At 41.5% G+C, this 23,392-nt stretch overlaps 1 protein-coding gene across 2 annotated transcripts; it reads left to right on the forward strand.

The window, feature by feature from the left end:
- Nucleotides 1-226: 226 nt before the first annotated feature.
- Nucleotides 227-18,826, forward strand: LOC146704364 (fatty acyl-CoA hydrolase precursor, medium chain-like). Of its 2 annotated transcripts, XM_085461468.1 has the most exons (25): nt 227-433; nt 1,593-1,785; nt 1,862-2,003; nt 2,236-2,369; nt 4,886-5,039; nt 5,127-5,231; nt 5,357-5,455; nt 5,591-5,734; nt 5,841-5,918; nt 6,006-6,153; nt 6,267-6,416; nt 6,502-6,574; nt 6,650-6,822; nt 13,380-13,563; nt 13,640-13,781; nt 14,004-14,137; nt 16,426-16,579; nt 16,667-16,771; nt 16,897-16,995; nt 17,131-17,274; nt 17,381-17,458; nt 17,547-17,694; nt 17,808-17,957; nt 18,043-18,115; nt 18,191-18,826. In XM_085461468.1, exons 1-25 carry the CDS (start codon nt 358-360, stop codon nt 18,375-18,377), a joined length of 3,267 nt encoding a protein of 1,088 aa, XP_085317594.1. In that variant the 5' UTR covers nt 227-357; the 3' UTR covers nt 18,378-18,826. The 2 variants fall into 2 exon arrangements, with proteins under 2 accessions (XP_085317594.1, XP_085317593.1); XM_085461467.1 differs by lacking the exons at nt 227-433; nt 1,593-1,785; nt 1,862-2,003; ... (8 more) ...; nt 6,502-6,574; nt 6,650-6,822 and adding an exon at nt 11,997-12,210 and having other exon boundaries at nt 13,371-13,563.
- Nucleotides 18,827-23,392: the final 4,566 nt, after the last annotated feature.

A 23,392-nucleotide genomic window follows, 5' to 3' on the forward strand; every position in this document is an offset into this window, starting at 1 on the left:
GAACATATGTCTGCAACCAAAGCGAGGCAAGTTTTTATTATGAAAAGTTGATCAACACAAAGGCTTTATAAAAATCCATAATTAAAATAAATCCCCCTTCATTAAAAAAAGCACTGTAGTCAAGCAGGTCTAAAACAAAGAAGGAGAAGGTGTTCTGGACACACTTCACTGTATGGTTGGACTTTAGTCCCGTGTCAAACTGAATGAATCACGTCACATCCTGTAAGAGAAACTAGCTGTTTCCCTATGTGAAAGAGAAAAGGAAAAAGCTTAACAAGAGGAAGCACTCTCTCTGTCTGTTGGCTTTTTGGCTCACATCTCTGAGAATCTGCCTGGTTTTGTAATCCAGAGTCGACCATGAAGTTCCGTGTGCAGCAGACTTTCTGCTTCTTGATGTCCGTTTTATTCCTCTGTGTTGTTGCAGACCTTCAGGGTGAGTAGGTGAAAACAGTTCTTTGCAAAATGACCTTTGTCACAACACTTAACTTATGTGTAATTTATGCTTTTGTGTTTGTGTATCGTACAGGCAGTGCATGTTTTTATTACACGAGTCTCTCTTTGAAAAATATCTGCATAAATCTGGCAGCTGCAATCAATCATCCCTGAGTGGTATTATGGCAGTAATAATTATAATAAAAACAGAAGCAGTTCGGACCACACTGTTAATTTCATTACACTGTAGCTGTATATTAGACATGATTTAAAATAAAATGAACATAAGGTTAACTTTACGTTGCACCTGCACTTCGTTCAAAGGTGAAAGATTGGAGATAACCAGGCTAGGTGTGCTGATAGGAGAGGATTGAAGATAACTTTTCAGTAGGACAGGGTGCAAGTGTTATTAAGCAAATTTCTTTTTTGCTGACTTCATGCTGTTAAAGAATAAATGGAGTATTGCAGTGACTGTGAATAAACAGAAACAGATCTCATGCTCAACTCTGCTTTTTTACCAGGATAATTGTAGACACCACCCAACAAAGAATGCTTATGGTAAAAATAAATAAATGAATTAGCAAGTAGCCTTTTTCAAATTAATGATGACATATCACAGCTGGTTAGATTATTTAAATGTCTGGTTTAAACCAAAACATTATCATTTAGTGCTTTAGTTAGCGCCCTCACTATAAAGATGGGGATTAATTGTCCACAGCAAAAGCTAAACTTTTCCCTTGATTTCTAAAAGTATTGACTTTACTTACACAAGTGACCAGTTAATAAACTTTCTGACTTTTTTCTCTTTTGATCACCTACATGATATAGTGAACTCTGAGTTTTAGTTCTTTCACATGGCTTCATATGACTGTATCACATATAGTCTTCATAAAAATAAGGTACTGCCAGGATTCAAATATTGAATATTTTGAGGAATTTAGTTATAATTTTTAAGTGCTTTTTCTCTAAGTATTTTTAAACCATTCATCAAATTGTTGACTAGTTTTTCTTTTGATGACGTTACCAGAACCAGATATTGCATATTTTGAGAAATTTGGTATGTCTGTTATAATTTCAAAGCACGTTTGAATGGAAGATTTAATTTTTTTAATTATAAAGTTTTATGTTATGATTCTCAATGATTTCTGATATCCTGACAGCACCTGTAGTCCACACAAAGCTCGGGAGCCTGAAAGGTGAGTATGTGAGTGTGAAAGGGAAGGAGACTGGCGTCCATGCCTACCTGGGTGTCCCATTTGCCAAACCACCCCTCGGCCCTTCCTTGAGACTGGCTCCACCTCAGCCTGTAGGAGGATGGGAAGGAGTAAGAGATGCCACTAAACAGCCACCAATGTAAGAAATGTGAACTTCAACATACTTGGAGGAATTATTGGCTTTATTTGCATCATTAACATTGTCTCTCTTTAAGGTGCATTCAGTCTAAAGAAGCTGTTTTGGATATGCTTAATAAACTCGGTGCACTGCTGGCAGAAGTACCAGACATCTCTGAAGACTGTCTTTACCTCAACATATACACTCCTGCTAAAAGAGCTAATAATGCCAAGCTCCCAGTAAGAATCTTTTGCTGTAGGTTTTGACTGTTGCCTAATCACAGTCTCAATAAAGACACCATTCTTTAGAACTCAGTTGTTAATTGTATCATCTAAAATGTAAACTTGAGTGTTTTTGTTTGTTTAACATTTAAATTACTTTTTGTTATTAGTTATTAAATTAGTTATTGTAACTGACACTCCAAATGGTCCTCTAAGCTTTGAAGAAATGGTATTTTATTGTTCTGTCCAGGTCATGGTCTGGATTCATGGTGGGGGCTTTGCGCTGGGATCTGCTTCAATATATGATGGCTCTGCCTTGGCTGCTTACCAGGACGTGGTTGTGGTTCTGATCCAGTATCGCTTGGGACTTCTGGGTTTTCTCAGGTAAATAAACTCCATCCATCCATAATCTCTCCAACAGGTCTGCCCTGTGGCCTCCTCCTAGTGGGAGACTGTGAGTACATATCGCCTCACCCAGGAGGTGTCCAGGAGGCATCCTAATCAGATGTCTGAACCCCCTTAACTCAAACTCCTTTAGATGTGGAGCGGCTCTACTCTGAGCCCCTCCCGAATGGCCAAACTCCTCACCCCATCTCTAAGAGAGAGTCCAGTCACCCTTGGGAGAAAGCTCATTGCCACAGCACCAATCTGTCCATAAAAATTATGAACAGAATCTGTAATAAATGCAGCCCTGGTGGAGTCCAGTACACATGAGGAACAATTCCGATTTATTGCCGGCATTGCAAACCAAGCACTTGCAACAGTTGTAGAAGGACAGAATGAATAAAAACAATGGGACTGACCCCATACTCCTGAAGCATCTCACACAAGATCTACTCTTACAGACACAATCAAATGCCTTCTCCAAGTCCACACAACAAATGTAGGCTGGTTGGGTGAACTCCCATACACCCCACCATATCCTTGAGATGATAAAGAGCTGTGTTGCGCACCCAGGAGGAAAATCACATTGTTTCTCCTGTACTAGAGGTTTGACTAACTCACAGACTCCTCTTTCCAGCAGCCTGGCATAGGATTTTCTGTGGAGGCTGAGGAGTGCGATTCCCATATAATTGAGCACACCCTCTTATCCCCCTTCTTGAAGATGGGAAGCACAACCCAGGTCTGCCAATTCAGAGGTACAGCCCCAGATCTCAACGCAACACTGTAGAGGCATCTCAACCAAGATAGCCCTACAACATCGGAACTCAGGGTAAACCTCATCCACCCCAGGGGCCCTACCACCAAGGAGTTGTTTAACTGCTTCAGTAACCTCGCTCCTGGTTATAAGATAAGATAAGATAAGATAAGATAACCTTTATTAGTCCCACACGTGGGAAATTTGTTTTGTCACAGCAGGAAGTGGACAGTGCAAAAGTTATGAGGCAAAAATTAGAATACAATAAGAATAAATACAGTACACAGCTGTACAGAATAGAATAAAATAATATACTATATACAGTAGAATAAAATAGAATAAAAATATACAATAAGATAAAAATAGAATACAAATACAAATACTATATACAACTGAGTAAAAATACAACGATGACAGAAAGGATTATTGCACTTAGTATTATTGCATATGTATGGATGTGTGTGCTTGATCAGTTAAAGTCTTTATTATGGAGTCTGACAGCAGTGGGGAGGAAAGACCTGCGAAATCTCTCCGTCCCGCACCGTGGGTGCCGCAGTCTCCCACTGAAGGAGCTGCTCAGTGCTGTCACAGTCTGCTGCATGGGGTGGGAGATGTTGTCCATCAGGGATGACAGCTTAGCCGCCGTTCTCCTGTCACTCACCACCTCCACTGGGTCCAGAGGGCATCCTAGAACAGAGCTGGCCCTTCGGATCACCCTGTTCAGTCTCTTCCTGTCCCCAGCAGAGATGCTGCCGCCCCAGCAGACCACGCCATAAAAGATAGCAGAAGCCACAACAGAGTCATAGAATTTCTTCAGGAGTGGGCCCTCCACTGCATGAGTATCTTCAGTCGAAGTCAGCAACACTCCACCCACACTATACACAGTGTTGGTAAAGCTCCTGTCCAGGATACTGGTTCCAGAGCCCAAGATATGCATTGAGGTGAGCCTGACTTTATCTGTCTGGTACCTCTCAATCTCACACAATATCTCAGGCTCCTTCCCCAATACAGGCGACGTTTCATGTCTCCATCGCCAGCCTCAGTAGACAGGCATCGGTCTGCCAGTGTCTCCACCCTTGGCCACCACTGGCACACATTGCACCCGACCCCTACAGTGCCTCCAATCTCCCTTGTTCAGGCCGCCCCAAGCTGACCCCAAGCTGACCCCATGTGCTGAGGCCCAGCCCCCAGGTTCCCACCATCAGGTTCCCATGCATACACTATTATATATTGTACATATATTTATTAGTTTCAGGTTGGCCATTCTTGTATTTTGCTCGTTTGTGTTGTTGTGTTTGCACATCTCTGTTGCTTGTGGGGCTCGCACACAAGAATTTCACTCGCATGTGCTGTGCCAGTGTGCCTGCACATGTGATGTGACAATAAAAGTGATTTGATTTGATTTTGATTTGATTTGATCAGGTGCCATCCCCAAACCTGGCTCCAGGGTGGGGCCCCAGTAACCCACTCCCAGGCAGGGTAAACTGTTGGCTCACAGTGTATAAACATAGCTTAATAATTTTTTTTACTCCCTTACCCTGTCAGTCAGGTTCAACAAATATGTGGAAGTGGGATATGCTACTATTCCCCAAATGGACAAATGAGATCCAGTAGCGAGTTTCAGTAGTGACTTACTGGCAGGAGCTGGTAGTGCCAGCTGCTGCCAATAACCTACAATAAAAAACCTACAATAGAATTGTCTTGTGAAAAGATATTTCATTTAGGAAAAATACATTATAAAAATGGCATTTTGATCTATCAGCACTGGAGATGAGCACATTTCAGGGAACTTTGGCCTGCTGGACCAGGTTGAAGCTCTCAAGTGGATCCAGCAGCACATTCACAACTTTGGAGGAGACCCAGGATTAGTTACTATATTTGGAGAGTCTGCTGGTGGAGTGAGCGTGTCTCTTCTGGTAAGAATCTACAGTTAGAGGAACTTTATATAAACCTTTTCACTCTAGAACAAAAATTAATATTTGATGTGTTACTTGAATCACCAGCTCCTGTCACCACTGTCTGATGGGCTGTTTCACCGTGCTATTGCTGAGAGTGGCACAGCTGCAATGAATGTAGTTATGGCAAATGATCCTCTACCAATGGCGCAGGTTAATTATCCATATTCATCTTTTTTGGAGGGTTAAAAACATTTTTGTATCACAGAATAATGAGAATATTAAAATGGATTTGTTTTGACAAATATTTGACATTCATATTATACATTTCACCTCAGGCAGTTGCAAATGCATCTGGCTGCAGTCTTGAAAGCACAAAGAAGATCAGTGACTGCATGAGAAACCTTGATATTGATACTATAGTGGGTTTTACACAGGTGAGGTAATGGGTGCAAACATGATAGAGAATGATTATTATGACTTCTACAATATTTCTTTGAAGCCTTTGATTTCTCCCTCAGCTCTGTTCATGCTATCACATCTTTTACTTTTGTACATTTTATTTTCTCAAGGATCCAAATTTGAGAATTCAAGTAAATGTTGATGGACATTTCCTGACTAAACCTGTGGATGAGCTGTTTCGTAAACATGAACTCCATGCTGTTCCATTCATGACTGGTGTCAATAATGATGAAGGTGGATGGATGCTTGCATCAGTAAGTGTCACAGGAACATGTAAATAAAAAGCTCCATGATCTCAATGTAGTTTGTTGTTGTTTTGTAATGTTGAAAAAAAAGTAATTTGGCTTGGTATTTCCTTAGTTTTTTGCTCCCCAAAACTGGACAGAAGGACTAGATCGGGAATTTCTTTTGAACATGGTTTCCTCCTTCTACCCCGACGTAAGGCAGACACCACTTGATGTTACAATATTACTGTCCCCGACCTGCTCGAGCTTCTTTGATTGATGTGTTGCTTATTTCTTTAAGCCTAAAGCAGCATTTATCAGCGATGTGATAGCTGATGAATATATCGGAAATGGTGACGACCGTGTGAAAAACAGAGATGGGTACACTGAGATGCTTGGAGATTTGTTTTTCACCATTCCAGCGATCAAAGCTGCTAATGCTCACAGAGGTAATTTAATTTGTTTAATAAAAGATTATACAAATCTGTTTAAAACCCAACACTTGATATTTACTGTGACACACTTTCATTAACAAATATCACACACATTCATCTAATTCCAGATGCAGGCGCTCCTGTATACCTGTATGAGTACCAACATCCTCCCAAATTCCTGCAGCAGAAAAGGCCGAGCTTTGTCGGGACTGACCATGCGGATGAAATTTTTACAGTTTTGGGATTTTGCTTCACAACTACCCATGTTAGGTTATCTGGTAAGGCTTTACAAAAACTCTACCTTAGTGCTCGATCTGTTTTGTTTTGTTGATTGAAAAATGTTTTGCAACATGATCGTTTTAGATCCGTGCCCTGAGGATGAAGAACAGTTGAGCAAGATCATGATGAGCTACTGGGGGAACTTTGCTCGCACAGGGTAGGAATTTCCAAATGTTGTAAATTTCACATTTCACACTTTTAATAACTGAATAACAAATGTATGTGTGTTTAGATCTCCTAATGGGCACAACCTTGTCCACTGGCCAAAGTATGGAGCAGAAGAAAAGTACCTGGCGATTGGTTTAAAAAAGCAGGTAACTGCTCAGCACCTGAAGAAGGAGCGCTTTGTCTTCCTGACTCAGACCGTCCCAGAGAAGATCAAACAGCATGAGGAAAATGCAGAACGCAGCGAGCTGTAGAAAACTCACATCTGGTCTCTGCTCCATCAATTTTAAAGTAATTACACTAAACCAGGGGTAGGCAAATTTAGGCCTCAAGTGCTGGTGTCCTGCAGGTTTTAGATGTGTCCTTGATCCAACACAGCTGATGCAAATGGTCAAATGACCCTCTCAACATGTCTTAAAGTTCTTAGGAGGCCTGGTAATGAACTAATGGTTTGATTTAGGTGTGTTGACCCAGGGGGACTTCTAAAACCTGCAGGACACCAGCCCTTGAGGCCTGGAGTTGGCTACCGCTGGACTAAACCATAATTCCCTTATCAAAAGGTCTTGTGAGGACCATCCATATTCTAATATGATTTCTTTTTTTTCAATTAATTGAATCCAGGGTATCAGGGTATTTTAAATCTAGTACTGTGAACATACATTTTGTAAAACATTTATAAAATAAAAAGTTTTGACAAACCAATTTTGTAGCATTTTGTTTGTTTGTGACCTGTGCTTCTTTTACCTGAAAACTTAGCACTCCATTCCCTCAAACATCCTATCAGATTAATTAGATAAAACGTTACTTTTTTGTCCAGTTATTTCAGTACCTTGCTCAAATATTTCCGCACCGCAAAAATGAAGGTGCATCAGCACAAAGACTGACAGACTCAAGAATAGTTTCTTCTCAAAAGCCACACTCAAGGTCACCTGGTCCAGCCCTAACTATATGCTTTAGCAAAAAGGAAAGTTTTAAGCCTAATCTTAAAAGTAGAGATAGTGTCTGTCTCCTGAATCCAAACTGGAAGCTGGTTCCACAGAAGAGGGGCCTGAAAGCTTTCCCTCCCATTCTACTTTTGAATACTCTAGGAACAACAAGTAGGCCTGCAGTGCAAGAGCAAAGTGCTCTAATAGGGTGATATGGTACTACAAGGTTATTAAGATAAGATGGGGCCTGATTATTTAAGACCTTGTATGTGAGGAGCAGGATTTTGAATTCTGGATTTAACAGGAAGCCAATGAAGGGAAGCCAATACAGGAGAAATATGCTCTCTCTTTCTAGTCCCTGTCAGGACTCTTGCTGCAGCATTTTGGATTAGCTGAAGGCTTTTCAGGGAGTTTTTGGGACATCCTGATAATAATGAATTACAGTAGTCCAGCCTGGAAGTAATAAATGCATGAACTAGTTTTTTAGCGTCAGTGTCTAAATGGATATCAATTTTACTAAAAGTAGCTGTAGATAATATTACATCTGTGAGATGATTATTGTTAATTTTTTCTCTAATGATTAAAATTTTAATTGTGAAGAAGTTCATGAAGTCATTACTAGTTAATGATAAAGGGATGGTTGGCTCAATAGAGCTCTGACTTTTTGTCAGCCTGGCTACAGTGCTGAAGAGAAACCTGGGGTTGTTCTTATTTTCTTCAATCAGTGATGAATAGTAAGATGTTCTGGCTTTGTGGAGGGCTTTCTTATAAAGCAACAAACTATTTCTCCAGGATAAATGATGATCTTCTAAATTTGTGACACGCCATTTCCTCTCCAGTTTACGAGTCATCTGCTTTAGGCTACGTGTTTGAGAATTATACCACAGAGTCAAGTACTTCTGATTTGAGGCCTTAGTTTTCACAGGAGCTACAGTATCCAGAGTTGTACGTAGTGAGGAGGTAAAATTATTAACAAGATATGACTCATGACTCCTTCTGTGACTGCTATAAGGCCACAGATACTCTAAGAATGCACACACTTCAATGTTAGACTTTTTCTACGGTCTGTATATCATATCATCTTGTCATAAGTCTTTAATATTGGAGGAATTACAGCAACCGCTCGCTTTTCCTCATGTTGTGAGGAAAAGGCTCCGATCAAACTGAGGCATGATTGTGATCATGTGTTAGGGTGGGGTCTGGTATAAAAAATCATCTGCTTTAAAGACATAAATAAAAGTGTCTTATAAAAAGATGTTTCAGTCAAAAAAATGCATTTTGATCTATCAGCACTGGAGATGAGCACATTTCAGGGAACTTTGGCCTGCTGGACCAGGTTGAAGCTCTCAAGTGGATCCAGCAGCACATTCACAACTTTGGAGGAGACCCAGGATTAGTTACTATATTTGGAGAGTCTGCTGGTGGAGTGAGCGTGTCTCTTCTGGTAAGAATCTACAGTTAGAGGAACTTTAAATAAACCTTTTCACTCTAGAACAAAAATTAATATTTGATGTGTTACTTGAATCACCAGCTCCTGTCACCACTGTCTGATGGGCTGTTTCATCGTGCCATTGCTGAGAGTGGCACAGCTGCTGTGGATACAGTTGTGGCAGATAATCCTCTACCAATGGCGCAGGTTAATTATCAATATTCTTCCTTTTTAGAGTGTGTTAAAAACATTTTTGTTGCAGAATAAGGTAACTCTGGGAATGGATTTGTTTTGACAAATATTTGACATTTCTATTTTATATCTGACCTCAGGCAGTTGCAAATGCATCTGGCTGCAGCCTTGAAAGCACAAAGAAGATCAGTGACTGCATGAGAAACCATGATATTGATACTATGGTGGGTTTTACACAGGTGAGGTAATGGGTGCAAACATGATAGAGAATGATTATTATGTCTTCTACAATATTTCTTTGAAGCCTTTGATTTCTCCCTCAGCTACACTCAACAAAAATATAAACGCAACACTTTTGTTACTGCTCCCATTCCCCATGGGATGGACGTAGAGACCTAAAATTCATTCCAGATACACAATATAACCATCCCTCCCAAACAGTGGTCACAAATCAGTCCAAATGTGTGGTAGTGGGCACATCTGCTATATTGAGATAATCCATCCCACCTCACAGGTGTGCCACATCAGGATGCTGATCTGACATCATGAGTAGTGCACAGGTGTACCTCAGACTGCCCACAACAAAAGGCCACCCTGGAATGTGCAGTTTTTTTGCGCTATTGGAGGTCTGGGGACCCAGAACCGGTCAGTATCTGGTGTGACCACCATTTGCCTCATGCAGTGCAACACATCGTCGCATGGAGTCTATCAGATTGTCAATTGTGGCCTGTGGAATGTTGGTCCACTCCACTTCAATGGCTGTGCGAGGTTGTTGGATATTCGTGGGAACTGGTACACGCTGTCGTATACGCCGGTCAAGCACATCCCGAACATGCTCAATGGGTGACATGTCCGGTGAGTATGCTGGCCATGCAAGAACTGGGACATTCTCAGCTGCCATCTGCCCTGAACAATGTGAACCATGATTCATCCGTGAAGCGCACACCTCTCCAACGTGCCAGACGCCATCGAATGTGAGCATTTGCCCACACAAGTCTGTTACGGCGACGAGCTGGAGTCAGGTCAAGACCCCGATGAGGACGACGGGCATGCAGTTGAGCGTCCCAGAGACGGTTTCTGACAGTTTGTGCAGAAATTGTTTGGTTGTGCAAACCAATTGTTCCAGCAGCTGTCAGGGTGGCTGGTCTCAGACGATCTTGGAGGTGAACCTGCTGGATGTGGAGGTCCTGGGCTGGTGTGGTTACACGAGGTCTGCGGTTGTGAGGCCGGTTGGATGTGCTGCCATATTCTCTGAAACGCCTGTGGAGACGGCTTATGGTTGAGAAATGAACATTCAATGCACGGGCGACAGATCTGGTTGACATTCCTGCTGTCAGCATGCCAGTTGCACGCTCCCTCATTGCTTGTGGCATCTGTGGCATTTTGCTGTGAGACAAAACTGCACATTCCAGGGTGGCCTTTTGTTGTGGGCAGTCTAAGGTACACCTGTGCACTACTCATGATGTCAGATCAGCATCCTGATGTGGCACACCTGTGAGGTGGGATGGATTATCTCAATATAGCAGATGTGCCCACTACCACACATTTGGACTGATTTGTGACCACTGTTTGGGAGGGATGGTTATATTGTGTATCTGGAATGAATTTTAGGTCTGTCCGTCCATCCCATGGGGAATGGGAGCAGTAACAAAGGTGTTGCATTTATATTTTTGTTGAGTGTAGTAATACACCAAATAAGTTAAGGCCTCAGGCCGGACACATTCCTAGATTATATGTATTATATGTACTGTAAGCATCCATTCCAGTTATCCTTCTATGTTCTAGTTTCCCTCAGCATGTATCACCTGGACAGTCACGCCAGTGAAGCTTAAGACCCTTAATGAACCGAACATCAACTCAAAATAAGCACAGATATGCAATGTGTATAAAATACTTCTAACCGTACTTGTAATAAAAGTTAACATAATGGAAGGATCCTCAAATGGACATCTTCAATAAACAACTGTAATGCAGTATCAATACTGTGAGAAATATTATTAGATGAAATAATGCTGTAAAGAATGTTATTAATTCAATTATAATGATGCAGATTATATGGCAGCAATAAAAGAATTTCTGTATCTCCACAAAATAGAAAATCTACAAGGAATAAGATTGCAGGTATAAAGCAAGGCAAACATTGTGTAAGCTATTAAAACATCTCGTGGCATGAAATAACTAAAGTGCTTAAGCTGTACAACTGGAATACTTTAAATACAGATTATCATTAGTTGGATACATTTAATTTCAATTTTTAAAAATGAATTCTTTCGCTTTAGGAAGTATTAGGTGTGAAAATTTGTTTTTCTTATTTTGGTTAAAGTTTGAAAGAAGAAAATAATGGCTAAAAAAATCAGTAAGAATGTTCTCTAAAGTTTGTTAGAGAGTTTACTCCTTTTCTCCTTCACAAAATTCAATGTTTCAATGTGGAGCTGTCACAAACGGGAGGAAATCTCTGCCAACTGACTTACTGTTAATTGATTTCGTATGATATTAATACCATTCCATGTCAGTGTTTTGGGGTAAATCTTCTGCTACCATTACAAACATTAAAGGTGAAATAGCACATCTTTGTCTTATCTCCCCTTTTGATTTCAAACCTTGACCTAAATGTACTAAGCCATCTATTACATTCTGATTAACTTGAGGAACATATGTCTGCAACCAAAGCGAGGCAAGTTTTTATTATGAAAAGTTGATCAACACAAAGGCTTTATAAAAATCCATAATTAAAATAAATCCCCCTTCATTAAAAAAAGCACTGTAGTCAAGCAGGTCTAAAACAAAGAAGGAGAAGGTGTTCTGGACACACTTCACTGTATGGTTGGACTTTAGTCCTGTGTCAAACTGAATGAATCACGTCACATCCTGTAAGAGAAACTAGCTGTTTCCCTATGTGAAAGAGAAAAGGAAAAAGCTTAACAAGAGGAAGCACTCTCTCTGTCTGTTGGCTTTTTGGCTCACATCTCTGAGAATCTGCCTGGTTTTGTAATCCAGAGTCGACCATGAAGTTCCGTGTGCAGCAGACTTTCTGCTTCTTGATGTCCGTTTTATTCCTCTGTGTTGTTGCAGACCTTCAGGGTGAGTAGGTGAAAACAGTTCTTTGCAAAATGACCTTTGTCACAACACTTAAGTTATGTGTAATTTATGCTTTTGTGTTTGTGTATCGTACAGGCAGTGCATGTTTTTATTACACGAGTCTCTCTTTGAAAAATATCTGCATAAATCTGGCAGCTGCAATCAATCATCCCTGAGTGGTATTATGGCAGTAATAATTATAATAAAAACAGAAGCAATTCGGACCACACTGTTAATTTCATTACACTGTAGCTGTATATTAGACATGATTTAAAATAAAATGGACATAAGGTTAACTTTACGTTGCACCTGCACTTCGTTCAAAGGTGAAAGATTGGAGATAACCAGGCTAGGTGTGCTGATAGGAGAGGATTGAAGATAAACTTTTCAGTAGGACAGGGTGCAAGTGTTATTAAGCAAATTTCTTTTTTGCTGACTTCATGCTGTTAAAGAATAAATGGAGTATTGCAGTGACTGTGAATAAACAGAAACAGATCTCATGCTCAACTCTGCTTTTTTACCAGGATAATTGTAGACACCACCCAACAAAGAATGCTTATGGTAAAAATAAATAAATGAATTAGCAAGTAGCCTTTTTCAAATTAATGATGACATATCACAGCTGGTTAGATTATTTAAATGTCTGGTTTAAACCAAAACATTATCATTTAGTGCTTTAGTTAGCGCCCTCACTATAAAGATGGGGATTAATTGTCCACAGCAAAAGCTAAACTTTTCCCTTGATTTCTAAAAGTATTGACTTTACTTACACAAGTGACCAGTTAATAAACTTTCTGACTTTTTTCTCTTTTGATCACCTACATGATATAGTGAACTCTGAGTTTTAGTTCTTTCACATGGCTTCATATGACTGTATCACATATAGTCTTCATAAAAATAAGGTACTGCCAGGATTCAAATATTGAATATTTTGAGGAATTTAGTTATAATTTTTAAGTGCTTTTTCTCTAAGTATTTTTAAACCATTCATCAAATTGTTGACTAGTTTTTCTTTTGATGACGTTACCAGAACCAGATATTGCATATTTTGAGAAATTTGGTATGTCTGTTATAATTTCAAAGCACGTTTGAATGGAAGATTTAATTTTTTTAATTATAAAGTTTTATGTTATGATTCTCAATGATTTCTGATATCCTGACAGCACCTGTAGTCCACACAAAGCTCGGGAGCCTGAAAGGTGAGTATGTGAGTGTGAAAGGGAAGGAGACTGGCGTCCATGCCTACCTGGGTGTCCCATTTGCCAAACCACCCCTCGGCCCTTCCTTGAGACTGGCTCCACCTCAGCCTGTAGGAGGATGGGAAGGAGTAAGAGATGCCACTAAACAGCCACCAATGTAAGAAACATGTGGTTCAACACACTTTGAGAAATGATTGGCTTTATTTGTATCATTAACATTGTCTCTCTTTAAGGTGCATTCAGTCTAAAGAAACTGTTTTGGATCTGGTTGATAAACTCGGTACAGCACTGGTGGAAATACCAGACATCTCTGAAGACTGTCTTTACCTCAACATTTACGCTCCTGCAAACAGAGCTAAAAATGCCAAGCTCCCAGTAAGAACCTTTTGCTGTAGATTATGAGGGATGCCTAATCACAGTCTCAATAAAGAGACCCATCTTCAGAACTCAATTGTACATTTTATCATCTAAAATGTAAACTTAAGTGTTTTTGTTTGTTTAACGTTTACATTTATGAAGATTAGTTATTGTAGCTTGACTGAGACTCCAAAAGATCCTCTAATCTTTGACAGAATGCTCTTTTATTGTTCTGTCCAGGTCATGGTCTGGATTCATGGTGGGGGCTTTGCGCTGGGATCTGCTTCAACATATGATGGCTCTGCCTTGGCTGCTTACCAGGACGTGGTTGTGGTTCTGATCCAGTATCGCTTGGGACTTCTGGGTTTTCTCAGGTAAATAAACTCCATCCATCCATAATCTCTCCAACAGGTCTGCCCTGTGGCCTTCTCCTAGTGGGAGACTGTGAGTACATATCGCCTCACCCAGGAGGTGTCCAGGAGGCATCCTAATCAGATGTCTGAACCCCCTTAACTCAAACTCCTTTAGATGTGGAGCGGCTCTACTCTGAGCCCCTCCCGAATGGCCAAACTCCTCACCCCATCTCTAAGAGAGAGGCCAGTCACCCTTGGGAGAAAGCTCATTGCCACAGCACCAATCTGTCCATAAAAATTATGAACAGAATCTGTAATAAATGCAGCCCTGGTGGAGTCCAGTACACATGAGGAACAATTCCGATTTATTGCCGGCATTGCAAACCAAGCGCTTGCAACAGTTGTAGAAGGACAGAATGAATAAAAACAATGGGACTGACCCCATACTCCTGAAGCATCTCACACAAGATCTACTCTTACAGACACAATCAAATGCCTTCTCCAAGTCCACACAACAAATGTAGGCTGGTTGGGTGAACTCCCATACACCCCACCATATCCTTGAGATGATAAAGAGCTGTGTTGCGCACCCAGGAGGAAAATCACATTGTTTCTCCTGTACTAGAGGTTTGACTAACTCACAGACTCCTCTTTCCAGCAGCCTGGCATAGGATTTTCTGTGGAGGCTGAGGAGTGCGATTCCCATATAATTGAGCACACCCTCTTATCCCCCTTCTTGAAGATGGGAAGCACAACCCAGGTCTGCCAATTCAGAGGTACAGCCCCAGATCTCAACGCAACACTGTAGAGGCATCTCAACCAAGATAGCCCTACAACATCGGAACTCAGGGTGAACCTCATCCACCCCAGGGGCCCTACCACCAAGGAGTTGTTTAACTGCTTCAGTAACCTCGCTCCTGGTTATAAGATAAGATAAGATAAGATAAGATAACCTTTATTAGTCCCACACGTGGGAAATTTGTTTTGTCACAGCAGGAAGTGGACAGTGCAAAAGTTATGAGGCAAAAATTAGAATACAATAAGAATAAATACAGTACACAGCTGTACAGAATAGAATAAAATAATATACTATATACAGTAGAATAAAATAGAATAAAAATATACAATAAGATAAAAATAGAATACAAATACAAATACTATATACAACTGAGTAAAAATACAACGATGACAGAAAGGATTATTGCACTTAGTATTATTGCATATGTATGGATGTGTGTGCTTGATCAGTTAAAGTCTTTATTATGGAGTCTGACAGCAGTGGGGAGGAAAGACCTGCGAAATCTCTCCGTCCCACACCGTGGGTGCCGCAGTCTCCCACTGAAGGAGCTGCTCAGTGCTGTCACAGTCTGCTGCATGGGGTGGGAGATGTTGTCCATCAGGGATGACAGCTTAGCCGCCGTTCTCCTGTCACTCACCACCTCCACTGGGTCCAGAGGGCATCCTAGAACAGAGCTGGCCCTTCGGATCACCCTGTTCAGTCTCTTCCTGTCCCCAGCAGAGATGCTGCCGCCCCAGCAGACCACGCCATAAAAGATAGCAGAAGCCACAACAGAGTCATAGAATTTCTTCAGGAGTGGGCCCTCCACTGCATGAGTATCTTCAGTCGAAGTCAGCAACACTCCACCCACACTATACACAGTGTTGGTAAAGCTCCTGTCCAGGATACTGGTTCCAGAGCCCAAGATATGCATTGAGGTGAGCCTGACTTTATCTGTCTGGTACCTCTCAATCTCACACAATATCTCAGGCTCCTTCCCCAATACAGGCGACGTTTCATGTCTCTATCGCCAGCCTCAGTAGACAGGCATCGGTCTGCCAGTGTCTCCACCCTTGGCCACCACTGGCACACATTGCACCCGACCCCTACAGTGCCTCCAATCTCCCTTGTTCAGGCCGCCCCAAGCTGACCCCATGTGCTGAGGCCCAGCCCCCAGGTTCCCACCATCAGGTGCCATCCCCAAACCTGGCTCCAGGGTGGGGCCCCAGTAACCCACTCCCAGGCAGGGTAAACTGTTGGCTCACAGTGTATAAACATAGCTTAATAATTTTTTTTACTCCCTTACCCTGTCAGTCAGGTTCAACAAATATGTGGAAGTGGGATATGCTACTATTCCCCAAATGGACAAATGAGATCCAGTAGCGAGTTTCAGTAGTGACTTACTGGCAGGAGCTGGTAGTGCCAGCTGCTGCCAATAACCTACAATAAAAAACCTACAATAGAATTGTCTTGTGAAAAGATATTTCATTTAGGAAAAATACATTATAAAAATGGCATTTTGATCTATCAGCACTGGAGATGAGCACATTTCAGGGAACTTTGGCCTGCTGGACCAGGTTGAAGCTCTCAAGTGGATCCAGCAGCACATTCACAACTTTGGAGGAGACCCAGGATTAGTTACTATATTTGGAGAGTCTGCTGGTGGAGTGAGCGTGTCTCTTCTGGTAAGAATCTACAGTTAGAGGAACTTTATATAAACCTTTTCACTCTAGAACAAAAATTAATATGTGATGTGTTACTTGAATCACCAGCTCCTGTCACCACTGTCTGATGGGCTGTTTCACCGTGCTATTGCTGAGAGTGGCACAGCTGCAATGAATGTACTTATGGCAAATGATCCTCTACCAATGGCGCAGGTTAATTATCCATATTCATCTTTTTTGGAGGGTTAAAAACATTTTTGTATCACAGAATAATGAGAATATTAAAATGGATTTGTTTTGACAAATATTTGACATTCATATTATACATTTCACCTCAGGCAGTTGCAAATGCATCTGGCTGCAGTCTTGAAAGCACAAAGAAGATCAGTGACTGCATGAGAAACCTTGATATTGATACTATAGTGGGTTTTACACAGGTGAGGTAATGGGTGCAAACATGATAGAGAATGATTATTATGACTTCTACAATATTTCTTTGAAGCCTTTGATTTCTCCCTCAGCTCTGTTCATGCTATCACATCTTTCACTTTTGTACATTTTATTTTCTCAAGGATCCAAATTTGAGAATTCAAGTAAATGTTGATGGACATTTCCTGACTAAACCTGTGGATGAGCTGTTTCGTAAACATGAACTCCATGCTGTTCCATTCATGACTGGTGTCAATAATGATGAAGGTGGATGGATGCTTGCATCAGTAAGTGTCACAGGAACATGTAAATAAAAAGCTCCATGATCTCAATGTAGTTTGTTGTTGTTTTGTAATGTTGAAAAAAAAGTAATTTGGCTTGGTATTTCCTTAGTTTTTTGCTCCCCAAAACTGGACAGAAGGACTAGATCGAGAATTTCTTTTGAACATGGTTTCCTTCTTCTACCCCGACGTAAGGCAGACACCACTTGATGTTACAATATTACTGTCCCCTGACCTGCTCGAGCTTCTTTGATTGATGTGTTGCTTATTTCTTTAAGCCTAAAGCAGCATTTATCAGAGATGTGATAGCTGATGAATATATCGGAAATGGTGACGACCGTGTGAAAAACAGAGATGGGTACACTGAGATGCTTGGAGATTTGTTTTTCACCATTCCAGCGATCAAAGCTGCTAATGCTCACAGAGGTAATTTAATTTGTTTAATAAAAGATTATACAAATCTGTTTAAAACCCAATACTTGATGTTTACTGTGACACACTTTCATTAACAAATATCACACACATTCGTCTAATTCCAGATGCAGGCGCTCCTGTATACCTGTATGAGTACCAACATCCTCCCAAATTCCTGCAGCAGAAAAGGCCGAGCTTTGTCGGGACTGACCATGCGGATGAAATTTTTACAGTTTTGGGATTTTGCTTCACAACTACCCATGTTAGGTTATCTGGTAAGGCTTTACAAAAACTCTACCTTAGTGCTTGATCTGTTTTGTTTTGTTGATTGAAAAATGTTTTGCAACATGATCGTTTTAGATCCGTGCCCTGAGGATGAAGAACAGTTGAGCAAGATCATGATGAGCTACTGGGGGAACTTTGCTCGCACAGGGTAGGAATTTCCAAATGTTGTAAATTTCACATTTCACACTTTTAATAACTGAATAACAAATGTATGTGTGTTTAGATCTCCTAATGGGCACAACCTTGTCCACTGGCCAAAGTATGGAGCAGAAGAAAAGTACCTGGCGATTGGTTTAAAAAAGCAGGTAACTGCTCAGCACCTGAAGAAGGAGCGCTTTGTCTTCCTGACTCAGACCGTCCCAGAGAAGATCAAACAGCATGAGGAAAATGCAGAACGCAGCGAGCTGTAGAAAACTCACATCTGGTCTCTGCTCCATCAATTTTAAAGTAATTACACTAAACCAGGGGTAGGCAAATTTAGGCCTCAAGTGCTGGTGTCCTGCAGGTTTTAGATGTGTCCTTGATCCAACACAGCTGATGCAAATGGTCAAATGACCCCCTCAACATGTCTTAAAGTTCTTAGGAGGCCTGGTAATGAACTAATGGTTTGATTTTGGTGTGTTGACCCAGGGGGACTTCTAAAACCTGCAGGACACCAGCCCTTGAGGCCTGGAGTTGGCTACCGCTGGACTAAACCATAATTCCCTTATCAAAAGGTCTTGTGAGGACCATCCATATTCTAATGTGATTTCTTTTTTTTTCAATTAATTGAATCCAGGGTATCAGGGTATTTTAAATCTAGTACTGTGAACATACGTTTTGTAAAACATTTATAAAATAAAAAGTTTTGACAAACCAATTTTGTAGCATTTTGTTTGTTTGTGACCTGTGCTTCTTTTACCTGAAAACTTAGCACTCCATTCCCTCAAACATCCTATCAGATTAATTAGATAAAACGTTACTTTTTTGTCCAGTTATTTCAGTACCTTGCTCAAATATTTCCGCACCGCAAAAATGAAGGTGCATCAGCACAAAGACTGACAGACTCAAGAATAGTTTCTTCTCAAAAGCCACACTCAAGGTCACCTGGTCCAGCCCTAACTATATGCTTTAGCAAAAAGGAAAGTTTTAAGCCTAATCTTAAAAGTAGAGATAGTGTCTGTCTCCTGAATCCAAACTGGAAGCTGGTTCCACAGAAGAGGGGCCTGAAAGCTTTCCCTCCCATTCTACTTTTGAATACTCTAGGAACAACAAGTAGGCCTGCAGTGCGAGAGCAAAGTGCTCTAATAGGGTGATATGGTACTACAAGGTTATTAAGATAAGATGGGGCCTGATTATTTAAGACCTTGTATGTGAGGAGCAGGATTTTGAATTCTGGATTTAACAGGAAGCCAATGAAGGGAAGCCAATACAGGAAAAATATGCTCTCTCTTTCTAGTCCCTGTCAGGACTCTTGCTGCAGCATTTTGGATTAGCTGAAGGCTTTTCAGGGAGTTTTTGGGACATCCTGATAATAATGAATTACAGTCGTCCAGCCTGGAAGTAATAAATGCATGAACTAGTTTTTTAGCGTCAGTGTCTAAATGAATATCAATTTTACTAAAAGTAGCTGTAGATAATATTACATCTGTGAGATGATTATTGTTAATTTTTTCTCTAATGATTAAAATTTTAATTGTGAAGAAGTTCATGAAGTCATTACTAGTTAATGATAAAGGGATGGTTGGCTCAATAGAGCTCTGACTTTTTGTCAGCCTGGCTACAGTGCTGAAGAGAAACCTGGGGTTGTTCTTATTTTCTTCAATCAGTGATGAATAGTAAGATGTTCTGGCTTTGTGGAGGGCTTTCTTATAAAGCAACAAACTATTTCTCCAGGATAAATGATGATCTTCTAAATTTGTGACACGCCATTTCCTCTCCAGTTTACGAGTCATCTGCTTTAGGCTACGTGTTTGAGAATTATACCACAGAGTCAAGTACTTCTGATTTGAGGCCTTAGTTTTCACAGGAGCTACAGTATCCAGAGTCGTACGTAGTGAGGAGGTAAAATTATTAACAAGATATGACTCATGACTCCTTCTGTGACTGCTATAAGGCCACAGATACTCTAAGAATGTTCACACTTCAATGTTAGACTTTTTCTACGGTCTGTATATCATATCATCTTGTCATAAGTCTTTAATATTGGAAGAATTACAGCAACCGCTCGCTTTTCCTCATGTTGTGAGGAAAAGGCTCCGATCAAACTGAGGCATGATTGTGATCATGTGTTAGGGTAAGATAAGATAAGATAAGATAGAACTTTATTAATCCCTCGGGTGGGTTCCTCTGGGAAATTCGACTTCCAAAAAAAGCACAGCAACGACCAAAGTTACAGTTACAGAACTGTTATATATATATACACACACACACACACACACACACACACACACACACACACACACACACACACACACATATATAAATACAGAGACAAATATAAATAAAATATACAAAGGGGATAAATAGAATAAATAGGAATAAAAAATAAAAATACAAGTGAATTGCACATTTCAAGTATTGAGTCTATTGCACTGTTGACTATTTACAAAAGTATTGCACAAAAGGTATTGTACAGTGAGGTGCAGAGGCACTACAGCTTAGTTGTTCCCCCCTCCTTTGTCCTCCTGTTTCCCCTCCCTCTCCCCTCCAGAGAGGAGTTAAACAGTCTGATGGCGTGTGGGACAAAGGAGTTTTTAAGTCTGTTAGTTCTTGTCTTGGGGAGAAGCAACCTGTCACTGAACAGACTCTTCTGGTTGTTAATGGCCGTGTGCAGAGGATGCCCAGCATTGTCCATAATGTCCATCAGTTTCTTTAATGTCTTTTTCTCTGCCACTGTCACCAGAGTGTCCAGCTTCATGCCGACCACAGAGCTAGCCCTCCTGATCAGTTTCTCCAGCCTGGATGAGTCCCTCTTTGCTGTGCTGCTCCCCCAGCACACCACAGCATAGAAAAGTACTCCAGCAACCACTGACTGGTAAAACATCCTCAGGAGCTTCCTGCAGATGTTAAAAGACCTCAGCCTCCTGAGGAAGTACAGTCGGCTTTGGGCTTTTTTATACAGGTGCTCTGTGTTGCATGACCAGTCCAGTTTATTGTCCACCCACAGCCCGAGGTACTTGTACTTGTTGACCACCTCCACCTCCTCCCCCTCTATCTGAACTGGCAGTGGACCTGCTCTAGACCTCCCGAAGTCCACAACCAGTTCCTTAGTCTTTGAGGTGTTGAGTTGCAGGTGGTTTGTGTGACTCCATGCGACAAAGTTCCTCACCAGACTTCTGTACTCCTCTTCTTGATCATCCCAGATACACCCCATGATGGCCGTGTCATCTGCAAACTTCTGAATATGGCATAATTCAGAGTTGTAGCAGAAGTCAGAGGTGTACAGGGTGAAGAGAAGAGGGGACAGCACAGTTCCCTGTGGTGCTCCTGTGCTGCTGACCACTGTGTCAGACGTGATGTCCTTCAGCCTGACGTACTGTGGTCTGTCGGTGAGGTAGGGTGGGGTCTGGTATAAAAGGTCATCTGCTTTAAAGACATAAATAAAAGTGTCTTATAAAAACATGTTTCAGTCACAAAAATGCATTTTGATCTATCAGCGCTGGAGATGAGCACATTTCAGGGAACTTTGGCCTGCTGGACCAGGTTGAAGCTCTCAAGTGGATCCTGCAGCACGTTCACAACTTTGGAGGAGACCCAGGATTAGTTACTATATTTGGAGAGTCTGCTGGTGGAGTGAGCGTGTCTCTTCTGGTAAGAATCTACAGTTAGAGGAACTTTATATAAACCTTTTCACTCTAGAACAAAAATTAATATTTGATGTGTTACTTGAATCACCAGCTCCTGTCACCACTGTCTGATGGGCTGTTTCATCGTGCCATTGCTGAGAGTGGCAGAGCTGCTGTGGATACAGTTGTGGCAGATAATCCTCTACCAATGGCGCAGGTTAATTATCAATATTCTTCCTTTTTAGAGTGTGTTAAAAACATTTTTGTTGCAGAATAAGGTAACTCTGGCAATGGATTTGTTTTGACAAATATTTGACATTTCTATTTTATATCTGACCTCGGGCAGTTGCAAATGCATCTGGCTGCAGCCTTGAAAGCACAAAGAAGATCAGTGACTGCATGAGAAACCATGATATTGATACTATAGTGGGTTTTACACAGGTGAGGTAATGGGTGCAAACATGATAGAGAATGATTATTATGACTTCTACAATATTTCTTTGAAGCCTTTGATTTCTCCCTCAGCTACACTCAACAAAAATATAAATGCAACACTTTTGTTTTTGCTCCCATTCCCCATGGGATGGACGTAGAGACCTAAAATTCATTCCAGATACACAATATAACCATCCCTCCCAAACAGTGGTCACAAATCAGTCCAAATGTGTGGTAGTGGGCACATCTGCTATATTGAGATAATCCATCCCACCTCACAGGTGTGCCACATCAGGATGCTGATCTGACATCATGAGTAGTGCACAGGTGTACCTCAGACTGCCCACAACAAAAGGCCACCCTGGAATGTGCAGTTTTTTTGCGCTATTGGGGGTCTGGGGACCCAGAACCGGTCAGTATCTGGTGTGACCACCATTTGCCTCATGCAGTGCAACACATCGTCGCATGGAGTCTATCAGATTGTCAATTGTGGCCTGTGGAATGTTGGTCCACTCCACTTCAATGGCTGTGCGAGGTTGTTGGATATTCGTGGGAACTGGTACACGCTGTCGTATACGCCGGTCAAGCACATCCCGAACATGCTCAATGGGTGACATGTCCGGTGAGTATGCTGGCCATGCAAGAACTGGGACATTCTCAGCTGCCATCTGCCCTGAACAATGTGAACCATGATTCATCCGTGAAGCGCACACCTCTCCAACGTGCCAGACGCCATCGAATGTGAGCATTTGCCCACACAAGTCTGTTACGGCGACGAGCTGGAGTCAGGTCAAGACCCCGATGAGGACGACGGGCATGCAGTTGAGCGTCCCAGAGACGGTTTCTGACAGTTTGTGCAGAAATTGTTTGGTTGTGCAAACCAATTGTTCCAGCAGCTGTCTGGGTGGCTGGTCTCAGACGATCTTGGAGGTGAACCTGCTGGATGTGGAGGTCCTGGGCTGGTGTGGTTACACGAGGTCTGCGGTTGTGAGGCCGGTTGGATGTGCTGCCATATTCTCTGAAACGCCTGTGGAGACGGCTTATGGTTGAGAAATGAACATTCAATGCACGGGCGACAGATCTGGTTGACATTCCTGCTGTCAGCATGCCAGTTGCACGCTCCCTCATTGCTTGTGGCATCTGTGGCATTTTGCTGTGAGACAAAACTGCACATTCCAGGGTGGCCTTTTGTTGTGGGCAGTCTAAGGTACACCTGTGCACTA

This window comes from Copadichromis virginalis, linkage group LG7, assembly GCF_057382275.1.
Source record: "Copadichromis virginalis isolate Kocher_CV1m ecotype Utaka linkage group LG7, C_Virginalis_male_GT1.1, whole genome shotgun sequence".
NCBI classification, from domain to species: Eukaryota; Metazoa; Chordata; class Actinopteri; order Cichliformes; family Cichlidae; genus Copadichromis; species Copadichromis virginalis.